Source organism: Oncorhynchus gorbuscha, linkage group LG18 (assembly GCF_021184085.1).
Source record: "Oncorhynchus gorbuscha isolate QuinsamMale2020 ecotype Even-year linkage group LG18, OgorEven_v1.0, whole genome shotgun sequence".
NCBI lineage: Eukaryota > Metazoa > Chordata > Actinopteri > Salmoniformes > Salmonidae > Oncorhynchus > Oncorhynchus gorbuscha.
The window spans coordinates 6,102,765-6,121,173 of record NC_060190.1 but is presented as its reverse complement, the minus strand read 5'-3'; the positions used below and the strand labels follow the sequence as shown (position 1 = coordinate 6,121,173).

Below are 18,409 nucleotides of genomic sequence, written 5' to 3'. Positions count from 1 at the left end.
TCAATTTTCATATATAGGCCTATACCGTTAATCTAAGCTTTAAATTATTCATGATTTGTGTGCTTTGAATCTTAGTTTTGGATATAAAACTCATAGGTTCACACAGGCAGCCTAATTCAGATCTTTTGTGAATTAGGCTGCCTGTGTGAACGTAGCCAATGAGACACACCTCCCAAATTTCTTCATTCTCTTGAAGAGTACGTTCTAACAACCTGTCTGAACATCATTCAAGGCACGCTACCTCATGCCCTTATTCAACCTGATGACTTGAGAGAGAGCGAGAGGGAGACCAACAGGTACCCTCCCTCTTTAAGATAATTAGCTAGGCAATCAATTAGTCATTGTACACCTGTGTTTTCCTAAATTGAACTACCCTTCCACTCCACACACTCTGTCAATTAGGCCAGTGTGTATGGATGGACTTCTAATCAAAACAATGTTTATGAAATGACCATCATGTGAAATGATAATGAAACATGCTATCAGCCCTGGTTAGAAATCAATGCAAATGTGTAATGTGGGAAAATTTTCAGGTAAGAAACAAACTATTGTCTATATAGTTGACGGTCAAACAACGGTTTAATCTTAATAGTTTTAGTCCTTAGGCCTAGTATTTCCTTATATATTAATTGTCAGAAATACAGGCACGATGCACACAGAGAGCCAGTAGCATGGCTCATCTCTCCAGTGTTGATGGTTTGCCAACAAGAAAACAAAAGGGAGTTGGGGACTCGCTCACTTTTAATGAAGAGATCTGTTAAGCGGAAAGATATTGGACCTGACAGATCTGTAATCAGATTACTTATACAGGACCGTATTACACAACGGAGAAGAGGGGAGCAGGGAAAGAGGAAAAAAGGGGACCACCCGCCCTTCTTTCTCTCTTTCCCTCTCTCTCTCCATAGTTCAGCTGTTAAAGCACCAACCAGTACAATCAACATTCACTGAGTGACCATTCAATGCCACTCTCTCCAGCTCCAAGCTTCCCATCAACACAGTTTCCCTGTATGGAATGCTCTTGTCATCACTCAGAGAGAAACTGTACAACCATCATGGCTCCAGAGATGAATCTGGGCTGATCTGTCAAACTGCGGTTTAGGAGACACTCACCAATCGAACGCAGTAAGTTACTGTACTTTCTATTTGTGTTTCCTAGCCTGGGAAGCTTGTCTGTTTTTGCTTTAGCCAACTCATCTCTGTGTTCATTCATTGCCATGAAGAGTTAGCTAAGGAACTCTTAAAGTCCTAGGTCCAGGCGATGTGTTGTCTAGACCTTTTGGGGGAAGGGACAGGTTGAGATGCATGTGAAATATTATAGTCAATCAGATTGGTATGACCAATAGTGTCATTCATGTTCATACATTATTGTGAAGCATTATTTAATTCAAACCAAGTGGCAACCAAAATGTAACCATAAGTTGTTCAAGCACCAATCAGTACAATCACTGAGTGACCATTCCATTTTGTCTTCTAAATATTTGATTGTGTTTATTTTTGGCACCACTTTATGTTAATGACTCAAAGATGTGCGTGGAGTCAAAGGATTATGTGGGTAAAAATGGCTGTGATATTATTATTGTTATAGGTAGCCTAAGTCATGCTATGCCTCCTGTCCCTATTTCTCCGTAAAGCTGGTAAAAGAAGCCCCATTTATAAAATGTTGTGACAACACGTTGTCTGGCATCTTCTTGTTGGCACAACATATATCTTCTGTACTGTTTGTATTTACTTAATCTGTCTTAGCAAGAACAGGTTGGGTGGTTCTCAGATCTGTTTGTAGTCTTGCCAAGTCATATGGCATCTCAACACAGTTTCCCTGTATGGAATGTTATTTTCATGACTCAGAGAAACTGTACAGCCATTATGGCTCCAAAGATGAATCTGGGCTGATATGTTAAACTGGGGTTAAGGAAAAGCTCACCAATCAAATGCATTAAGTTACTGTACTTTCTATTTGTCTTTCCTAGCCTGGTAATATAGTCTGTTTGTTCTTCAGTCAACTCCTCTGTGTGTTCATTGCCATGTTGTTGGCTACAGAACATAGTCTAGCACCAGGCTATGTGTTGTCTACACGTTTGGGTGAAGGGACAGGTTGAGATGCATGTGAAAGACTATAGTGAATCAGATTGGTGATGACTAGCCTCACACATGTTCACACATTACACTATTGTAGACCGTTATTTAGATCAACTTAAGTGACGACAAAACTGTAACCATAATATTTTGTCACTTATGTTCATGCCTCAAAGGTGTGGAGTCAACAAAGGATTATATGGGTTTAGAATGAACAAAGCCTGTCGGTCCTGGAAAGAGCAGCGATTATGTAGACAGACAGTGAATTCTTGACGGACTTGGTCATGGTTTCATAGATTGACTGGAGGAGTTTTCTCAAATTTATTTTTGGTATTTTTCCTTTGCTTAAAAGTAGACAACATTCCCTTTTCATGGAATTGGGTCAGAAAATGGATGTCATTGTGCTTCTATGAACCAATGAATATGTTAGGGTAATGTACAGGAATTGCTATCCAGCCCTCTAAATACCACTAAGAAATTCCCATGTTGAATGACTCTTTTGTCTTCTTTATTGAACCTCTTCCTTGCAACATAATATTACTGAATTTCTTAGACATTGGCAATAAAGTATTGGCATGTAACATATAACAAAGGAGGACTTTCATTCTGTCCTGTAGACCTATCATTCATTCGTTGTCACTTGTCTTACATAGTTGTACTATAGTGTGGTGTTTAAGGGCTCTCTCTACTCTCCTCTTGTCAGGTGAGAACCTTGATGACTCTACTACCTGTGGATGAGGATGCGGTCTACACTATCTCTCTGTGGAGGTGAAGGGGAGGGCAGGGGCCTGAGAGCCCGGGTAGGCAGGATGAAGAGACTGCTGTGCCTTCGACACACCCACCGTGTGGATGTCCTGACGGACATGGAGCCGGGGCTCTGGCTGAGGCGCTTCCAGCTGCTGGACACAGAGGTCACTGAGGTGAGTTGGTGGAAAGGTGATGTTTGCCCTTTCGTTATAGCTAAGGGCCATAGAGAGTGGAGTGGGTTGCATTGTGTGGAGTGGGTCAATGCGTAGAGGATTAAAGGTCTGTCTGACTCAGTATTGTGTAAAGTACCTATCAAATGGTAATGTATTAATTTAGGAGGTTAGATTTGGTGGCATGGTGTTTTCCCCCTTTCAGTTAGGTAAAGAGTTGCTTGAGTCTGAATGTGTAGAGGCTGAAGGGTTTTGTCTGACTGATACCCTATATAGTTATTGTGCGTACACATTTGAGCAGTCAGTTAGCTTGGTAGCTCCATTAAAACCATATCAATGTCAGGTATTAGACCTACAGGGAATTGGCAAGTGAAACCGGTGAGTGGGAGCCTCCTGAATATGACATGAAAACACTTTTCTTGTCAGAATATCCAATTGCCTTACTTTTGGAAGCTTCCTCTTACTAGGATTGATTTATAAGAGCCTGACATCTCCAGTGACGTCAGTTGCAGAGCTAGGGTTGAGATTTATAGGTGCCAGCTTTACTGTCTAGGTTCGGGTACTGCGTAAATGGTATGAGGGAGGGGTCATCACTGTGCTGTATAACAGCTGTCATGTTGTACCTCTGTGTGAGTTGGTTTTACGTCAGAGCAGATGTGGTTCTCATGTAGGCTGCTGCTTCAGTTTCCTTTTTCTTCAGTAGTTTGTGTTGTTGAACACAGTAGCTATTTTGACACTGAGCAGGAAGGAAGTCCACCAGGACGTGTGTCTGTCACTTCTGAAGCGTGTTGGTTTTAACACGCCTCTTCTGATAAGGGCTATCATTTGGACATGTCCCACAGTTGTAAACCGTATTTCATACCAACAAAAATATTGTTCCAAAAAGACACTTTACTCATGTCGTCGATTATACAAAATCGAGATGAATTTGTTTTGAAGTCATCTAATCGAACAATTGTTGTGTTGTTGTGAATTCACTGTGTCTCATTAACGTTAATTATTCACCCTGCCCCCTCTGCTACCCCCTCTCATTCTCTTTGTGCCTCTGGACTGGCAGAGTGTGGCATTGGGTGGCCATGGTTCAGATATTCAGAGGAGGGGGAAACTCATTAAGCAACAGTTACCCATTCTCCCCTTTTGAAACCCAATGTTTGCTAATGAGGGGGATTTATAATAGAAACAGCCATTGATCAAACGCCATCTGCTGAGCTAGACACTTTATCATTGGGCGGTCAAGGTGCTTTCTCATTGGGACAATTTAGGGATAAAAGTAGATTAGACTACAATTTTATAATCAAATGTGAGTAGTGAAAGGTTGGGAAGTCGATCCCTGGCCGAGTCATACCAAAGACTGTAAAAACGGGACCTGATGCGTCTCGAGTGGTACTCAGAATTAAGGAGTTATGTTGGGGGTAAGTCCCTGCGATAGACTAGAGTCCTGTCCTACATGTTTCTCTTCACCAAGTGATAAATATGGTCTGCTTCTAAGTCATTTTGGAACTTTCAGCCAGCCAGTAGAAAAGGACAGCAACAGGTGACACTGGCTTGGAACACTCAATAGGAACAAAACAGACTTGTTTTCCTGTGGAATTTCCAACCATGCCATACCTCTTACAGACACTATGGGTTGAGAGCAGTCCTGCGAACTGTCCCGACTGGATTTTAGAATAGTGGCAATAAGGTAGGAAGGAGATACCAGGAGCAGTCACCTGAGAAGCACATTACAGGCCCATGGTTCTTGCCTGAATAATTTTCTCAGACTTGTGATGGTTTAAAAATTCCCAAAACACTAATAGCAAAAAGTTCATACTGTACCTAGAGAATAGAAAGTGGATTAATGCATTTAAGGAAAAAATGCAAATGTTCCCTTTATCGCGATAGTAGGCCTACAGTAATCAGACATCATCTATACCTACTAAAATGGTGCAAATGTTTGTTTATTACATTGTTTTAAATTATTTTTATTGACCTAAATAATCAGAAAGAAAACATTACAAGTGTGAAAGTTGCCTGTTACCGTCTGTTTGTGACACTGCTATCACCAAATATGTTCACGTAAAAGCGCGTGGTATCGAGATTCCCGCCCTGCCCTCACCTGCTAGTACAGCCTCTGCTCACGCGCTCAGGTGCAGTTAGTCACTGAGACTTTGAACAGAAACCGGCTGTCCGCACAGCTCACAGCGAAGCTCACACAGACAGGCTGTGTAGCGATTAGGCTATCGAGTTTGAAGCTTGCTTAGAAGTATATTAATCTATTAATGTCGTTTGAGTTGATACAGTATATAAAATATACTCTATTATTATACGAAATTCAGAATTGTTCTTTTGGTCGGATCAGCGACATCCCAGGTAATTTGCGGAACTGGGCTACTGGCCATCCAATACTTATTTCGATTACTCACGGATTACTTCATTGGAATATCAGTAAATACCAGCAGCAAAACAGAAGAAATGGCTCCCTAAACTACTGGAAACTTTAACTTCTTTCATCAACTAAAGCGACTGGGAATATGGGGAAATGGCGTTTGTCAATGGTATTAGTTTTTACCTTTATTCATTGCTTACTGTACTACTTTTGATATGTCTGTTCTTTTAGTCTAGTTGGTCTACTTTTGTCTCATGCAATCAATTAATTACACAGCTTTTTATCCTGTGAGATTTTAATATATAAAAAACAATAGCCTAAAATAATTAAACCATAATATTTCAAATAATGAATAGAGAGTAAAAAGTATTATTATAGGACCAGATTGTGATTTTTCCTGCTAATATTATTTTGTTTTCCATATAGTGTAATCACAACTTTAACTCAATATTGTCTTCAAGATTTAATATTTTGGTTATGTCATTTTTAAATTCTTTTGAAGGTGAATTTGTGTGTATTTGTTCACACACCAGACAGGGACAGAACATTGAGGGTGCCTATTGGTCCAGACCAGTGTACCATGGAGAGTTATCAACAAAACTTGCATGTCTGGCATATGGAGGACACAGATCTGGAGGGCACAGTAAATAGTGGCTCTTGTTCTCATTCCCTCTGCAGCCAGCCAGACTCCATTAGGTGTTGTATAATGACAACAAACAGTCATTTGGAACCTGTCAATGTTCTTTACGACAGACTATGGATATCGACAGGCTTTTAGTGGCTGTGAAAAGCATCAACCAGAGACCGATATAGGGAGAGTTTGGACGTTGCCGTCTATATGACTCGGATCCAATATGTCTGACCGTGTGGAAACTTCCTTGTTTCCTCATCCTCTATTTATGGCTTGATTCTCCATTGTGTGCCAGTGGGCTACTTGCTAGAATCTTCACCCTAGAAGTTATTATATGGAATTAATGGGATCTCCAGGGACTGAGAACTGCTAGATGTTACTGAAATGTGTTACTCCGATTTGGTTACCAACGTGAACAGAACACAGCGATACTGAGAGGTACTGTAGTGCTCTCCAGTGCATGGGTAGGCAGGCCCCATGGATACAGTGAGTTCTGCTTTGCCTAAAAGCTACAGGACTAGGTAGGGTCTTCTGTCTACCCACCCAGTCGGGTCAAAGTCTAGGGGCTACAGAGCAGGTAGCGCCACACCCTACCCGCTCTACACTCTGCCCTATCAGTGAAACTGAAACTTCATCCTCTGGTTACATTGTGAGGGTATAACCTCTGTCAAGTCTATGGGATGTTGGGCTAATATGGGCTATGTGGGTCTCCTTCTGTATGTCAGGAAGTGTCTGTCTGTGTGTCAAATGGCACCCTATTCACTATGTAGTACACTACTTTTGACCAAGGCCCATAGGGAATAGGCTGCCATTTGGGATGTACCCTCTGTGTGAAATGGTGTTTGGTTGGTTTTAACACCATACGTTGGAGTCTTCTTCAAAAGAGATGGAAATGCCATAGTGTTTTTTTTGCAATTGTATTTTTTTTAAAACAATTTTAATAGCACAATTGAACAACACATGGATGCAATGCATTTAAAAAAACGTTGAACTTAAACGTATTTCCATTGTGGTTCTCTTTGACGGAGATTGAATATTATCTTTACTTTGCTCTGGGTGATGGAATTGGAGTTGATGTAGTATAGCTTGAGTGGAGGGAGCAACGATGTTGCAGATGTCTTGCTTAAAACGTTCCACATTTTAGACATGCAGGTCTATAACTAGCAATTATACATTTCAAAATGTATAATGTGCTCATACCAGTCAGATGGGATATAATCATACAGTATAGTAAAAACATTTCTAGCTGAAAACATGCCACACGTTGACATTTAGGTCCCTATACATTGTGAATGTATAATATCTATTTAATGATGTCACATACCTGTTGCTGTACAGGCATTCAGTCTAAAAGCAGGTACCTCTGCAGCATTTACATTTGCATAGATGGATGTCTAGCTAAAAATGTGCCACACGTTTTACATTTGGTCCCTTAACATTGTGAGATGTGCAATCAATGTTTAAAAAGCTCTCATACCAGCTGCTAGACAGACTAATTGATGCCTCTGCAGTGCCTGCGTAGATTGAACTGAGAATTCTATGTTGTTTGAAAGCAGCGTCTGGAACGTTGCTATTGACGTAGCTGTACTTAACCTTCTCACTTAAACTGCTCATTTCCTGAATGGTTTGAATGTGGCTAATGGTGTTTGTGTCACAAAGCATGAGGAAAATGTAGGCCGCTTCACTGCAGTTGAACGTCTATGTGAATTTAGTAGAACCGGCAAACCCATTGTGATTAATTCTGTGTGTTATGTGCACTTTTGGCTAATGCCAACAACCCTTAATGTGCAATTACTATTCTAGTCTATTGAAGTCTCACCTCCACTTCCTTTGTTCCCACCAGGACCCAGTGCAGGAGTGGGGGGAGGAGGTGGAAGAGGGGGCCGTGTTCGGCATAACCCTATGTAGGGAGCCTGTGCTCCCCAGCCCCTCCACCCAGGTCCCCTCAGAGCCTCTCACTATGTCCCTGTCGACTCCATCGGCTTTCAACTTCATCCAGTACCACACAGTGAAGGTAAAAGCACTTTGAGAGAATGAATGATCAGAGAGAGATGTGGAGAAGGAAAGACTGGGGATAGACAAAGGACAAGAGGCGTAGAAAGGGAAAGATGTAGGGAGAGGGAGACGAGCACTTTGTGACAACTGCTAATGTAAAAAGTTCACTATGAATAAAGTGGATTTGTATTTGATTAAAGGTGCGTCGGTTGAAAGCGGGGACCCTGGAGCGCCTGGTAACCCACCTGCTGGACTCAGAACACCAGGAATCTGACTACGTCAGAGTGTTTCTGTCCACCTACAGAACCTTCACCACCCCCAACACACTCATAGAACTGCTCTTCCAGAGGTGAGACACAGAATGACCTGAATTCTTATCAGACTAATAACCTCTGACTAATCTCTGAGGCTGCACTTTGGTTGCACCTCTTTCAACAATATTTGGAAGGCATCTGGCATGATGTAGGACTACCAGTCTAATGTTGTAAGTCTTTCCTAGTTTGAATAATTCAATTTCACCCCATACATATTTGTGTGACGTCGTGGGGAGGCGACAGTCACTCAGTTTGCCTAACCGGTTCCTAATTACCTACCACATGACGGGTCCAACAAGAATGTCTTTTTAGAAATGCTGCCTCATAGGTTATTAATAATATTTTATGCAAAATAAAAATAAAACGGAGGTTTTCCAGTTATCATAGTTTGAGGATTCCTGGATCTCCTGCTTATTCCCTCACGATATCCAGGAATGCTCTAACTGGAATTTCTGGAAAATCTGGGAACCTTATTATGTGATAACATTATATTTAACTTTTCTGAGCTATCCACTACGAAGACCCTTTACCAGTACAGTAGTTAGCATTAAACTCCAGTAAAAAGCTATCTGCTTTGACCTATGACATTTAGAACCCTAGAAATAATGATTAATTGGTTGTTAAGCTGTCATCATAATTTCTGCAGTGCTGGTAGCAACAGGCTACCTTATGAAACTGATGTCACCATATGCTATCCCCAGGGCACATGGATTGTAATTGACAGCAATGGGCTTTCCGCCGAAGGTCAGGTCTCTTTAGTTTATATGTTAGTAAAGGGCTACTCTTGCTTGTCAGATTCATGGTGTGGCAGGAGAGTAGCAGAGGGCCAACTATTTCTTTGACAAAGACCATGTTGGTCAAAACATTGCTTTCTACCCCTAAATCCCTTGTAGGAGCATTAACCATTGAGCAAACATTCAGGTTTCTTTCTAAGTACTGCATGTCTCTCTTTCCATAGGGATGATATGATTGCCAACCTGGACAACACAGTCTGCCCAAGGAGGTATGAGGAACTTCTCTCTCAACTACTTCTACAATGTCTTCTTACCATAAAACACCCTTGATATTAATCACCCCCTCCTCCAGCACCCTGGTGCCCCTGATCAGAACCTGGCTAGAAGAACACAGGGAGGACTTCAGAGAACCCCCTCGGCACCCCTCTCTGAGGCTGCTCTGTTTCCACCTCCGCCACCGCCTCGCCTTCCGTCGCATCGCACAAACAGCTGAGACGCTGCTCAAGAAGCTCCAGGAAGAAGGTTGGTAGCATTCAGTAAGGCAAACCGTAGACATTTTTTTTTTCAACAGAAATCAAACTCTTGGTTTTTATTGGACAAATATAGGTAGTACCTCGCTGTTTCAAGTTTTTATCCTTTCCCCTTTCTCTCACAAGCAAAAAACTGCATCCTACCTCACCAGCAGAAGTCTTACAAGTTGTGATTATGCTTATTTTTTGCTTATTTTCTTCCTAGATCGCATTAGTCTGCATCAGTCTGCACCAATAGATAATAGTGATTGTCAGCAGAAAGAGGAGGGGTCAGGAGAGGAAGTACCGAAGGAGGCGACTGGAGACTTTATGGACTTCCCTGTCATTGAGGTGGCAGAGCAGCTGACACGATTGGATGCTGTAAGTGTTAATCATCTTTATGACCCAACCCTTTCTGTTCAATCACTCTGAATGAATGACAAATCTTAAAGTGTATTTTCCTCCTTTCTATAGGACCTCTTCATCAAGGTGGTCCCATTCCAGTGCCTGGGCTGTGTCTGGTCTCAGCGGGACAAGAAGGAGAGCCGCAACGTGGTGCCCACCGTCCGTGCCACCATCGCCCAGTTCAACGCTGTCACCAACCGGGTCATCACCTCCCTGCTGTGCTCCTCGTCAATGTCTCCGATCTCTGTCTCCTCCTCAACCCTGAGTCCATCTACGGCCCCTAGCTCCCCTCTCCTCCCTGACACCAGCCCCACCCTCAGGGCCAGGGTGCTAGAGCGGTGGATCGCCATAGCACAGGTCAGCAAGCCCAGATTGTATACATAGAACATATACATATCTACATTTTAAGATCTTTAGAGACATGTTTAGCTTTTAAAAAAATAGATATTTAGTAAAGCAACAGGAAAACTGTTTCTTAAGTGGCTAAATATAGGCATTGTGTTCGTTCCTGTCCTCTGTAGGAGTGCAGAACGCTGAAGAACTTCTCCTCTCTGAGAGCCATCCTGTCAGCCCTGCAGTCCAATGCTGTGTACCGCCTCAAGAAGACCTGGGCTGCCGTCAACAGGTGAGATATGCAGAGGCACGGTAGCAGGTTTACATTTTGTCAGCCAGTGATTCTGAGGGTAAGTTCTCAGACCCAGATTTACTCTACTTCTGAACTGAAACCACTTGGATATTCTTCTTTGAGCGGAAAGCAACCCTGAATATGGTGGCTGAGATGCATTTCTGAAAACTGACAATACATTATATTTTAGGGATTGTATGGCCTGTTTTGACCAGCTGTGTGAGACGTTCCCAGATGAGAACTGTTTTCTGACCAGCAGAGAGATCCTGGTGGAGGTAAGAACCACAGAATAGAACCAAAGAATGGTAGTGGTTAGAGCGTTGGGCCAGTTACCGAAAGGTCACTGGATCGAATCCCTGAGCTGACAAGGTAAAAAAAAATCTATCGTACTGAACATGGCAGTTAATCCACTGTTCCCGGGTAGGCCGTCATTGTAAATAAGAATTTGTTGTTAACTGACTTGCCTAGTTAAATAAAGGTTCAATTTAAAATAAAAAAAACACAGAATGGCACCACAACCATAGAGTTCAACAGTAAGAACACCACTTAAAAATAAATTTTCCACCTGAGTAGCAACATTTACTGTTCTGTTCCATAAGCATTTTTTTCATTTACATTTTAGTAATTTAGCAGATGCACTTATCCGGAGCAATTAGGGTTAAGTGCCATCCTCAAGGGCATATTGACAGATTTTTCACCTAGTCAGCTCAGGGATCCGAACCAGCGACCTTCCAGTTATTGGCCCAACCCTCTTAACTTCTAGGCTACCTGCCGCCAACTAAAAGACTGATATGGGTGTTAATACAGTATAATGATAGGGCTGTTATCATATCGGAAGTGTACACTTCAGCACAAAAGAGCCATTGTACTTTATACTTTGGCCACACAATCAAATAGGGTCAGTCATATCCGATAGCACTGTCTATCATATTATATTCACTTTTACTTGGCTTTGTAAATGGCCCACATCTAAGGTGGCGTATTCAATATGACTGCCAGTTTCGGGCTGGGCACATTGAGTCACACTGCTTTGACTGAACCCACACACGCCTCCGGGTAAAGCTAGCAACATCTATTACCAGGCGGAGGTGACTTGGTATGTGTTGATTCCAGAGGAAGCTGGTGAGGGGAGGATGGCTCATAATAGATGGAATGGAGTTAATGGAATGGTATTAAGCACATGGAAAACCAGGTGTTTGATACAATTCCATGAATTCCTTTCCAGCCATTACTATGAGCCCGTCCTCCCATTTAAAGTACCATCAGCCACCACTGGCTGCTTATCTAAAGAAGGGTGAGTGCTTGGGTTTTATAGGTGATTCAATGCTCAATCACAGCCTTATCATGACGGGGGACAACCAATCAGACACCACACCCAATAATAACAAGAATTAAGAAGTTAATTAAATTAGAACTAAACTATGTACTATATAAGAAAGTATGATAGAACAGCTATTTGGCTGGCTATGATTTCCCCACCCATCTCAAACTCTATGTACTTGTTTAAGCCCAAAACTAGTAGATGCAGGTAGTGTGACCGTGAATAATGCACACTATTTCAAGCACTCTCATGTGTAGGAACCTTTAGAGGACTTTATTGATTCTTGGCTAATGGTTGGCAATTGAATGAATGATTTTCCGTGCCCATTTTATACCAAGCCTAATGTGACTGTTGTTTTTGCTGTTCTTTAGGATGGCAGCCAGCCGGATGACAACGCCACCCCCAAGTCACCCCAGCTGTGCCCCATGTCTAAACAGATGGTAAGACTACTTCCTGCCCGTGCTTTAGGTGTTCTAACATGATTTGTACTAAAATGATATAAATTTTGTCTGAGCACCTACAAAGCACCTACAGTATATTGTATGAACAGCTAGCATGCTGATAATATTCAGTTACTGTCCACAATAATCGTGCAAATCCATTCAAATCTGCCGACATTATGTAGCTTCCTTATTCTTTGACTTTGGACCACAGAGCACGAGATACGTGGAGAAGACTAAAATAATACTGTTAGCTCAGCAAACAAGTCTCTTCCTAATGCTTTAGAGCGAAAAGAGGAAGTGAGGTAGGAATACCCCTTAATGGTCCTGACCCGTCCTAGTTTCGTCTTCTCTGAAACAAGTTACATGCAGCCTCTGTCTGTGATACAGGATGCTTCCTGAATGGCACCCTATTTTCTATATAGTGCAATACTTTCTGGTCAAAAGTAGTGCACTATTTAGGGAATAGGGTGCCATTTGGGTTACACAGTAATTCCCTAATATAGATCTCTCTCCGTTCCAACCTTCCTCCTTTTAATTTCCATCCTCTTGTCCAGTGGAAACTCTTAGTCAGCTCAAATCACAACACTTGCCTTTTGCACACTTTAATGACACTTGAATTTACGTTGTACAAAGTTAACTTCACTTAGACCATTTTTAGTCATTGTGGATCATCATCAGGTCAATGTTATATAAAGGTTAGGTGATGCTTTCTGTATAAACACAATCGCTGTGAACTGTTTTATGACGTACCATCCCATTGTCCTTCACACAATATAAACTGTTGACATTGTTTAGAACGTGCCCCAATGGCTCCTTATTTAGTGCACTTCTTTTGACCAAGGCTCTGGTGAAAAATGAGTGCACTAGGCAGGAATAGGGTGCCATTTGGGACGAATGTATAATACAGGCTGCTGTATGACTTAGTGTCTTATCGTCCCTCAAACAGAGCCCTACCAGTGGTGTAGTCCCCTACCTGGGCACCTACCTGACAGTCCTCACCATGCTGGATACTGCACTCACAGACACAGTAGAGGTGAGATCACAATTCTAATATCTAACCCAATGTATTCAATATGAGTGTGGCTTTGTGATGTGGCCTTCCTAGACCTTTTGGTGGTCAGAACATTCTTAACTTCTCACTCCTATTTATGACCCACTTTCCTTATCTATTATTTGTCTGCATTTACAATGGTCTGGTATGTGAGCTCATTTCAATCCTATTTGTATTGTAATTCACAGGGTAGCCTCATTAACTTTGAGAAACGTAGACGGGTAAGTGTCACCCCCTAGTGGTTTAAAAAAAAATGCAACCAATCTCAGTAACCATACAGTACTGTGTGTGTGGGCTGTATCATGACATTCTCTCCCTCTATCAGGAGTTTGAGATCCTGTCTCAGATTGGCCAGCTGCAGGCGTTCTGCTCCTGCTACAGGCTTCCGGTAGACCAGACCATCTCAGCCTGGCTGCAGAACCACACCATGCTCAATGACCAGGAGAGTTATGAGCTGTCCCGTGCTCTGGAGCATCCGGTCGACCCTTGTCCAAACTCGCCCTCTTCCTGGAGCCAGCGCCTGCTCAACAAGAAGCTCCCCTCGTAAGTCTGTCCTTCCTATGCCCAAAATGTCAAGAATCCTTTCTGACACAATTTATTATTTACCCTGTGCCACTCTACCCAAATACAATACTCTACTGTGTTGTAGCTAGGCTGGGTGCCAGTCTTTTTCTAGCTAACATTCCACTCCTGTCATCTCTTTGTCTTCAGCCAATGACAGGAGTATATTTAGTGATTTAATAGGGATCCTAATAAATACAGAATACACTCCTGTCATTGGCCAAAGACTATGTTAGGAATATACTTTATCTATTGAAGGAAAAGAAGTAGCAAGAGTCCTGCAGGTATTCCCAACAACAGCAGGTGCTCTTGGAGGGGAATAGTCATTTCAAAAGCGAAAGGAAAAATTATATCCACAAATGGTTAAGTGTTGGTAAAAAAAAATCAAAGTCCAGGCACTCGTGTGGGTTTGAAAGTTAAAAAGCATTTGTGTGGGCTACAGCATTATTAAAACACACCAGCGTGTCTTGGCTAATGCCTTCGGGGTGTCTGTCTATACCTCAACTCTATTGAACATGTGAGTGTTTTTGAGGTATTTGTGAGCACTTTAATTAACCCTTTCCTTTTTTGTGTGTGTGTCGGTTGCTGTCGGGCACTGATGTCTCCAGCAGAAAGACTCATTCAGACCAGCTCAGTGTGTCGTCATCAGGCTCCAGTGGTTCTGAGATGGAGGATCTGTCCTCACCACAGCCCTCACCCCTCAGAGTCAAACTCAAGGTAGATAACCATGTCCAGGATTCAATCGGATCTGGGTTCAAATATTTGCTTTCTTTCAAATATTTTTTTGCGTTTTGATTGAGCCTGCCTGGAGAGCCTTTTGGGTGGGGTTTGCACTTTGGGGAGTATTCCAATGTGGTTCCAATGTGCCAGGAAAGCTCAATAAAGCACAGCTAAAGTACTCTTTGAATCCAGGTCTGAAGTTCTATGTTGACCTTGTTTATGTATAACAGCTATTAGCCAGTTAGCATGGAGCATTTATTATGCCTCCTCTCTCCCAGTCTCTGTCAGGCTCCCTCCACAACGTGTCTGAAGGCCTCTCCTCCAACACCACCTCACCCACTCCCTCCAACGCCTCCTGCAGCTCCTCCCAGCCCGACCTCTCCTACTCCTCTATGGTCATGAGCCCTGACTGCTCCTCCTCCTGTTGCTCCTCCTCCTCTCCTCCGTGCTCTAAGCCTGTCTATAACAAGCAGGTAGCCGACTCCTGCATCGTGAGGGTGAGCGTGGAGTGCGGCAACAACGGCAATGTCTATAAGAGCATTCTGGTGAGTAAACTCTAACAAATACTCCCCAATGTGCCCCAATGTAGATCTCTCTCTTCATTGGTTAGGGATGGTAGTTGATTTTCTAGATTGTAGTAATAATAATAATTGGGATTTCCACCTCCTATAAGAGTGTACACTTGAAGCAGCTTATATGTCCAGTGTGTTCTGCTAACCTTGTCTCTCTGTTCCTCTTGTCCAGCTGACCAGTCAGGACCACACTCCTCAGGTGATCCAGAGGGCCCTGGACAAACACAACCTGGAGAACATGAGCTGTACAGACTTCAGCCTCACACAGCTGCTGTCCCAGGACAAAGGTGAGCGCAGTCAGAGTAGGAAAGAAGCTTACTCTCCCTTGTCTCCTTTCTTCCTCTGCACTTTTAAACTACATTTTGTATTGTGTTCACCTCTGTTGTTGATCAGTACAGATAAAGGAGAGGAGACAAGGAAAAGAAGCCACCATAGACAATGGAGATACACCCCAAATGTGTATGGCACTCAATATAATCCCCATACTGATCTATATATTCCCTTCCTCTCCCACCAGAACTCCAGATCCCTGACAAGGCCAACGTGTTCTACGCCATGGCCACCTCGGCCAACTATGACTTTGTCCTCCGCCAGCGCTGGAGGAGCCACAGCAGACTCCTAGGCACTTCTTCTAGCCCCGGGGCCCAGGCCAGGGGATGCCATGCCAAGTAGACGGCACCACAGCTCCACCTCCTAGTCTGGAGGGAGAACTACAGCAATAGAAAAGGGTGGAAGTGGAATTGTGGCCCACTGGAACCATGGCGTAGTCACTGTAACTGAGCTAGCTGCTGATGCTTGGTAGAAATGCGCATTTAAGCCTTTCATTGGCCACAGCCTGAGAACTTGCATTGTGAACACCATTATGAAGTTTCTGCACCAGGACGTGGTTGACTCATCATTGGAAAGGAGATTATTTTGATACTCATGAACTCAAGGATGGGAATAGATGCATTCCAGGAGGTTCCATATTGAAGGATGGAAACTGAACAGGTGAATTGAAGTGACGCAAGCAGACATTTTGTGGCCTCATATCCACTTCGGTGGATTGAAGCCATCTGGATGTCAATGGAAGAAATGAGGAATCAACCACAACCATTTTTATTTTCTACACAAGACTAACACCAGCTAATGTCAACAAATATGCTATGGCACTTTTAGAATGTTGACCAGTGTATTGAACCAGCACTGCATGTCATTAATTTAGCTCCGAACAGCAAAGACTATTATCAACACAAGTGACTATGCATCTACTTATTTATGGAGAAAAGGAACCTGGAGGCAGGAAATCTCCCTTTCTACTCTAAATAGGTGTTCCAACATAAAGGGCATGCAGGTCATTGACTCTGGGTCGATGGAAGTGTCCAACATGATTGAGTGGGGTGTGTAGGTCTCACATAATGATGCAGTCCTTATGGGCTGAGGGGATGACCATTCACATGGTCCACACACCTGGGTACGCGGTTCTAACATTTCAGAAAGTGAGGAAGGAAAGGTACATTTAAGTGTTGAAGCAGGATGTGTTCCATAGGCTTTAGATATAACATACACATACACACAGACCGAGACAGAAATAATTAACAGCGGTAGATATGATAGTGTTATTAGCAATATGAATATAGACCAGATCGTTTCAGAAATTATTCTCAATGCTATGTTGCATTTCAGTGTTTCAGCTTTGAGCGAGGGGATTTTTTTTATTTTTACAAATTATAAAGTGATATTTGTTTGTAATTTGAATTGTTCAATGGAGGGAGGGGCAGTGCCTGGTAAATGTACAGTATGTTTAATGTCTTAACTATAATGGGATGATGGCACTTTAAGTCTCTTATCAGAACGTTTGTTTTGAATGTCAAATGAAGGATATAAACAGTGTACAGAACATGAATGACTCACACTGACCAGGTGAAAGATATAATCCCTGATGTCACCTGTTAAATCCACTTCAATCAATGTAGATGAAGGTTCATGGATTTCTAAGCCTTGGGTTTTCTATGTGTCACAGGGTGAATGGCAAGACGAGATTTAAATGCCTTTCAACAGGATATGGTAGTAGATTGCAGGCACACCGGTTTGTGCGTGTCAAGAACTGTAACACTGCTGGGTTTTTCACGCTCAACAGTTTATTGTGTGTATCAAGAATTGTCCACCAACCAACTTGACATAACTGTGGGAAGCATTGGAGTCAACATGGGCCAGCATCCCTGTGGAACGCTATTGGCACCTTGTAGAGTCCATGCCCCAATAAATTTAGGCTGTTTTGAGGGGAAAGGTGGTGCAACTCAATATTAGGAGGGTGTTCTTACTGTTTTGTACACTGTTTTTCTATACGTGACTACAGGCTATCTGAAGAAATGCAGAAAAAGAGAGCGGAGGAGGGAGAGTGTTTCCCCCAAACAATGTCTGATAACAAACCCCTAACCCCCCCGTGGTAAAAAAAGGCCCATTTCATTTCAGTAGGGATGAGAATGACTATTGAATGTGGATGTTGAAAGACAAAGAATGTGTTGGTGTTATTTATGGTGAATTCATTAGCCGGTGTGAGGGCAGTTGGTGAATGTGGGTATTGCTGATAGTGTTGTGAGGTGTAGAACTGTTTACAAGTCAGATGGGGAGACAGCAGAGAACAAGCATGAATTGACCTTTTGTGCTGCTTAAGATTTAGCTGAAACCCCTATCAGTGTTTTATTCGGAGAATCATTTGTCGTTTGTGCACATTTTACTAAACTTTTGAGGACCAGAACTCCTTACTAGAATAGTAAACCAACAACTTCAGAGAAGTGAGGACGTTTGGCCAGTCCTCACTTATAAAAAGGCTATTTTAGGGTTGTGGTTGGGGTTAGGATAAATAGAGTTAAGGAAAATAGGGTTAGGGAAAATGGGATTTTGAATGGGAATCATTGTTGGTCCCCAAAACGTCCTCACGAGTTTAGTAAGACATAGTTGGGTGTTTTAATTCAAGCACTTTTCTTTCAATGTCACTTTGTTTTAAACTATGGGATATTAATTAATAAAGATTTAATATACTCAACTCATGTTGACTTTGCATTATATCTTACGCACTAGTCACCTAGTCCATGCTATTTGTCACCTAGTCCATGCAAAAAATATAGCTTTATTTTTGATGATCAAGGTCTGTATTGCCCCCGTTCTGGGACTATAAATAGGGAGGGACT

The 18,409-nt window shown here is 42.5% G+C and overlaps 1 protein-coding gene across 5 annotated transcripts; it reads left to right on the top strand.

Annotated features, from left to right (window-relative positions):
* Positions 1 to 381: 381 nt before the first annotated feature.
* rgl3a (ral guanine nucleotide dissociation stimulator-like 3a) lies at positions 382 to 18,264 on the top strand. Of its 5 annotated transcripts, none has more exons than XM_046312731.1 (19): positions 382 to 533; positions 976 to 1,122; positions 2,777 to 2,993; positions 7,830 to 8,000; positions 8,182 to 8,330; positions 9,254 to 9,298; positions 9,382 to 9,551; positions 9,765 to 9,919; positions 10,013 to 10,300; positions 10,465 to 10,568; positions 10,759 to 10,843; positions 12,261 to 12,329; positions 13,279 to 13,365; positions 13,572 to 13,604; positions 13,709 to 13,926; positions 14,553 to 14,661; positions 14,943 to 15,209; positions 15,409 to 15,523; positions 15,754 to 18,264. In XM_046312731.1, exons 3-19 carry the CDS (start codon positions 2,808 to 2,810, stop codon positions 15,906 to 15,908), a joined length of 2,406 nt encoding a protein of 801 aa, XP_046168687.1. In that variant the 5' UTR covers positions 382 to 533; positions 976 to 1,122; positions 2,777 to 2,807; the 3' UTR covers positions 15,909 to 18,264. The 5 variants fall into 5 exon arrangements, with proteins under 5 accessions (XP_046168687.1, XP_046168688.1, XP_046168689.1 ...); XM_046312732.1 differs by having other exon boundaries at positions 384 to 533; positions 1,033 to 1,122; XM_046312733.1 differs by lacking the exon at positions 382 to 533 and having other exon boundaries at positions 727 to 1,122; positions 14,556 to 14,661.
* Positions 18,265 to 18,409: the final 145 nt, after the last annotated feature.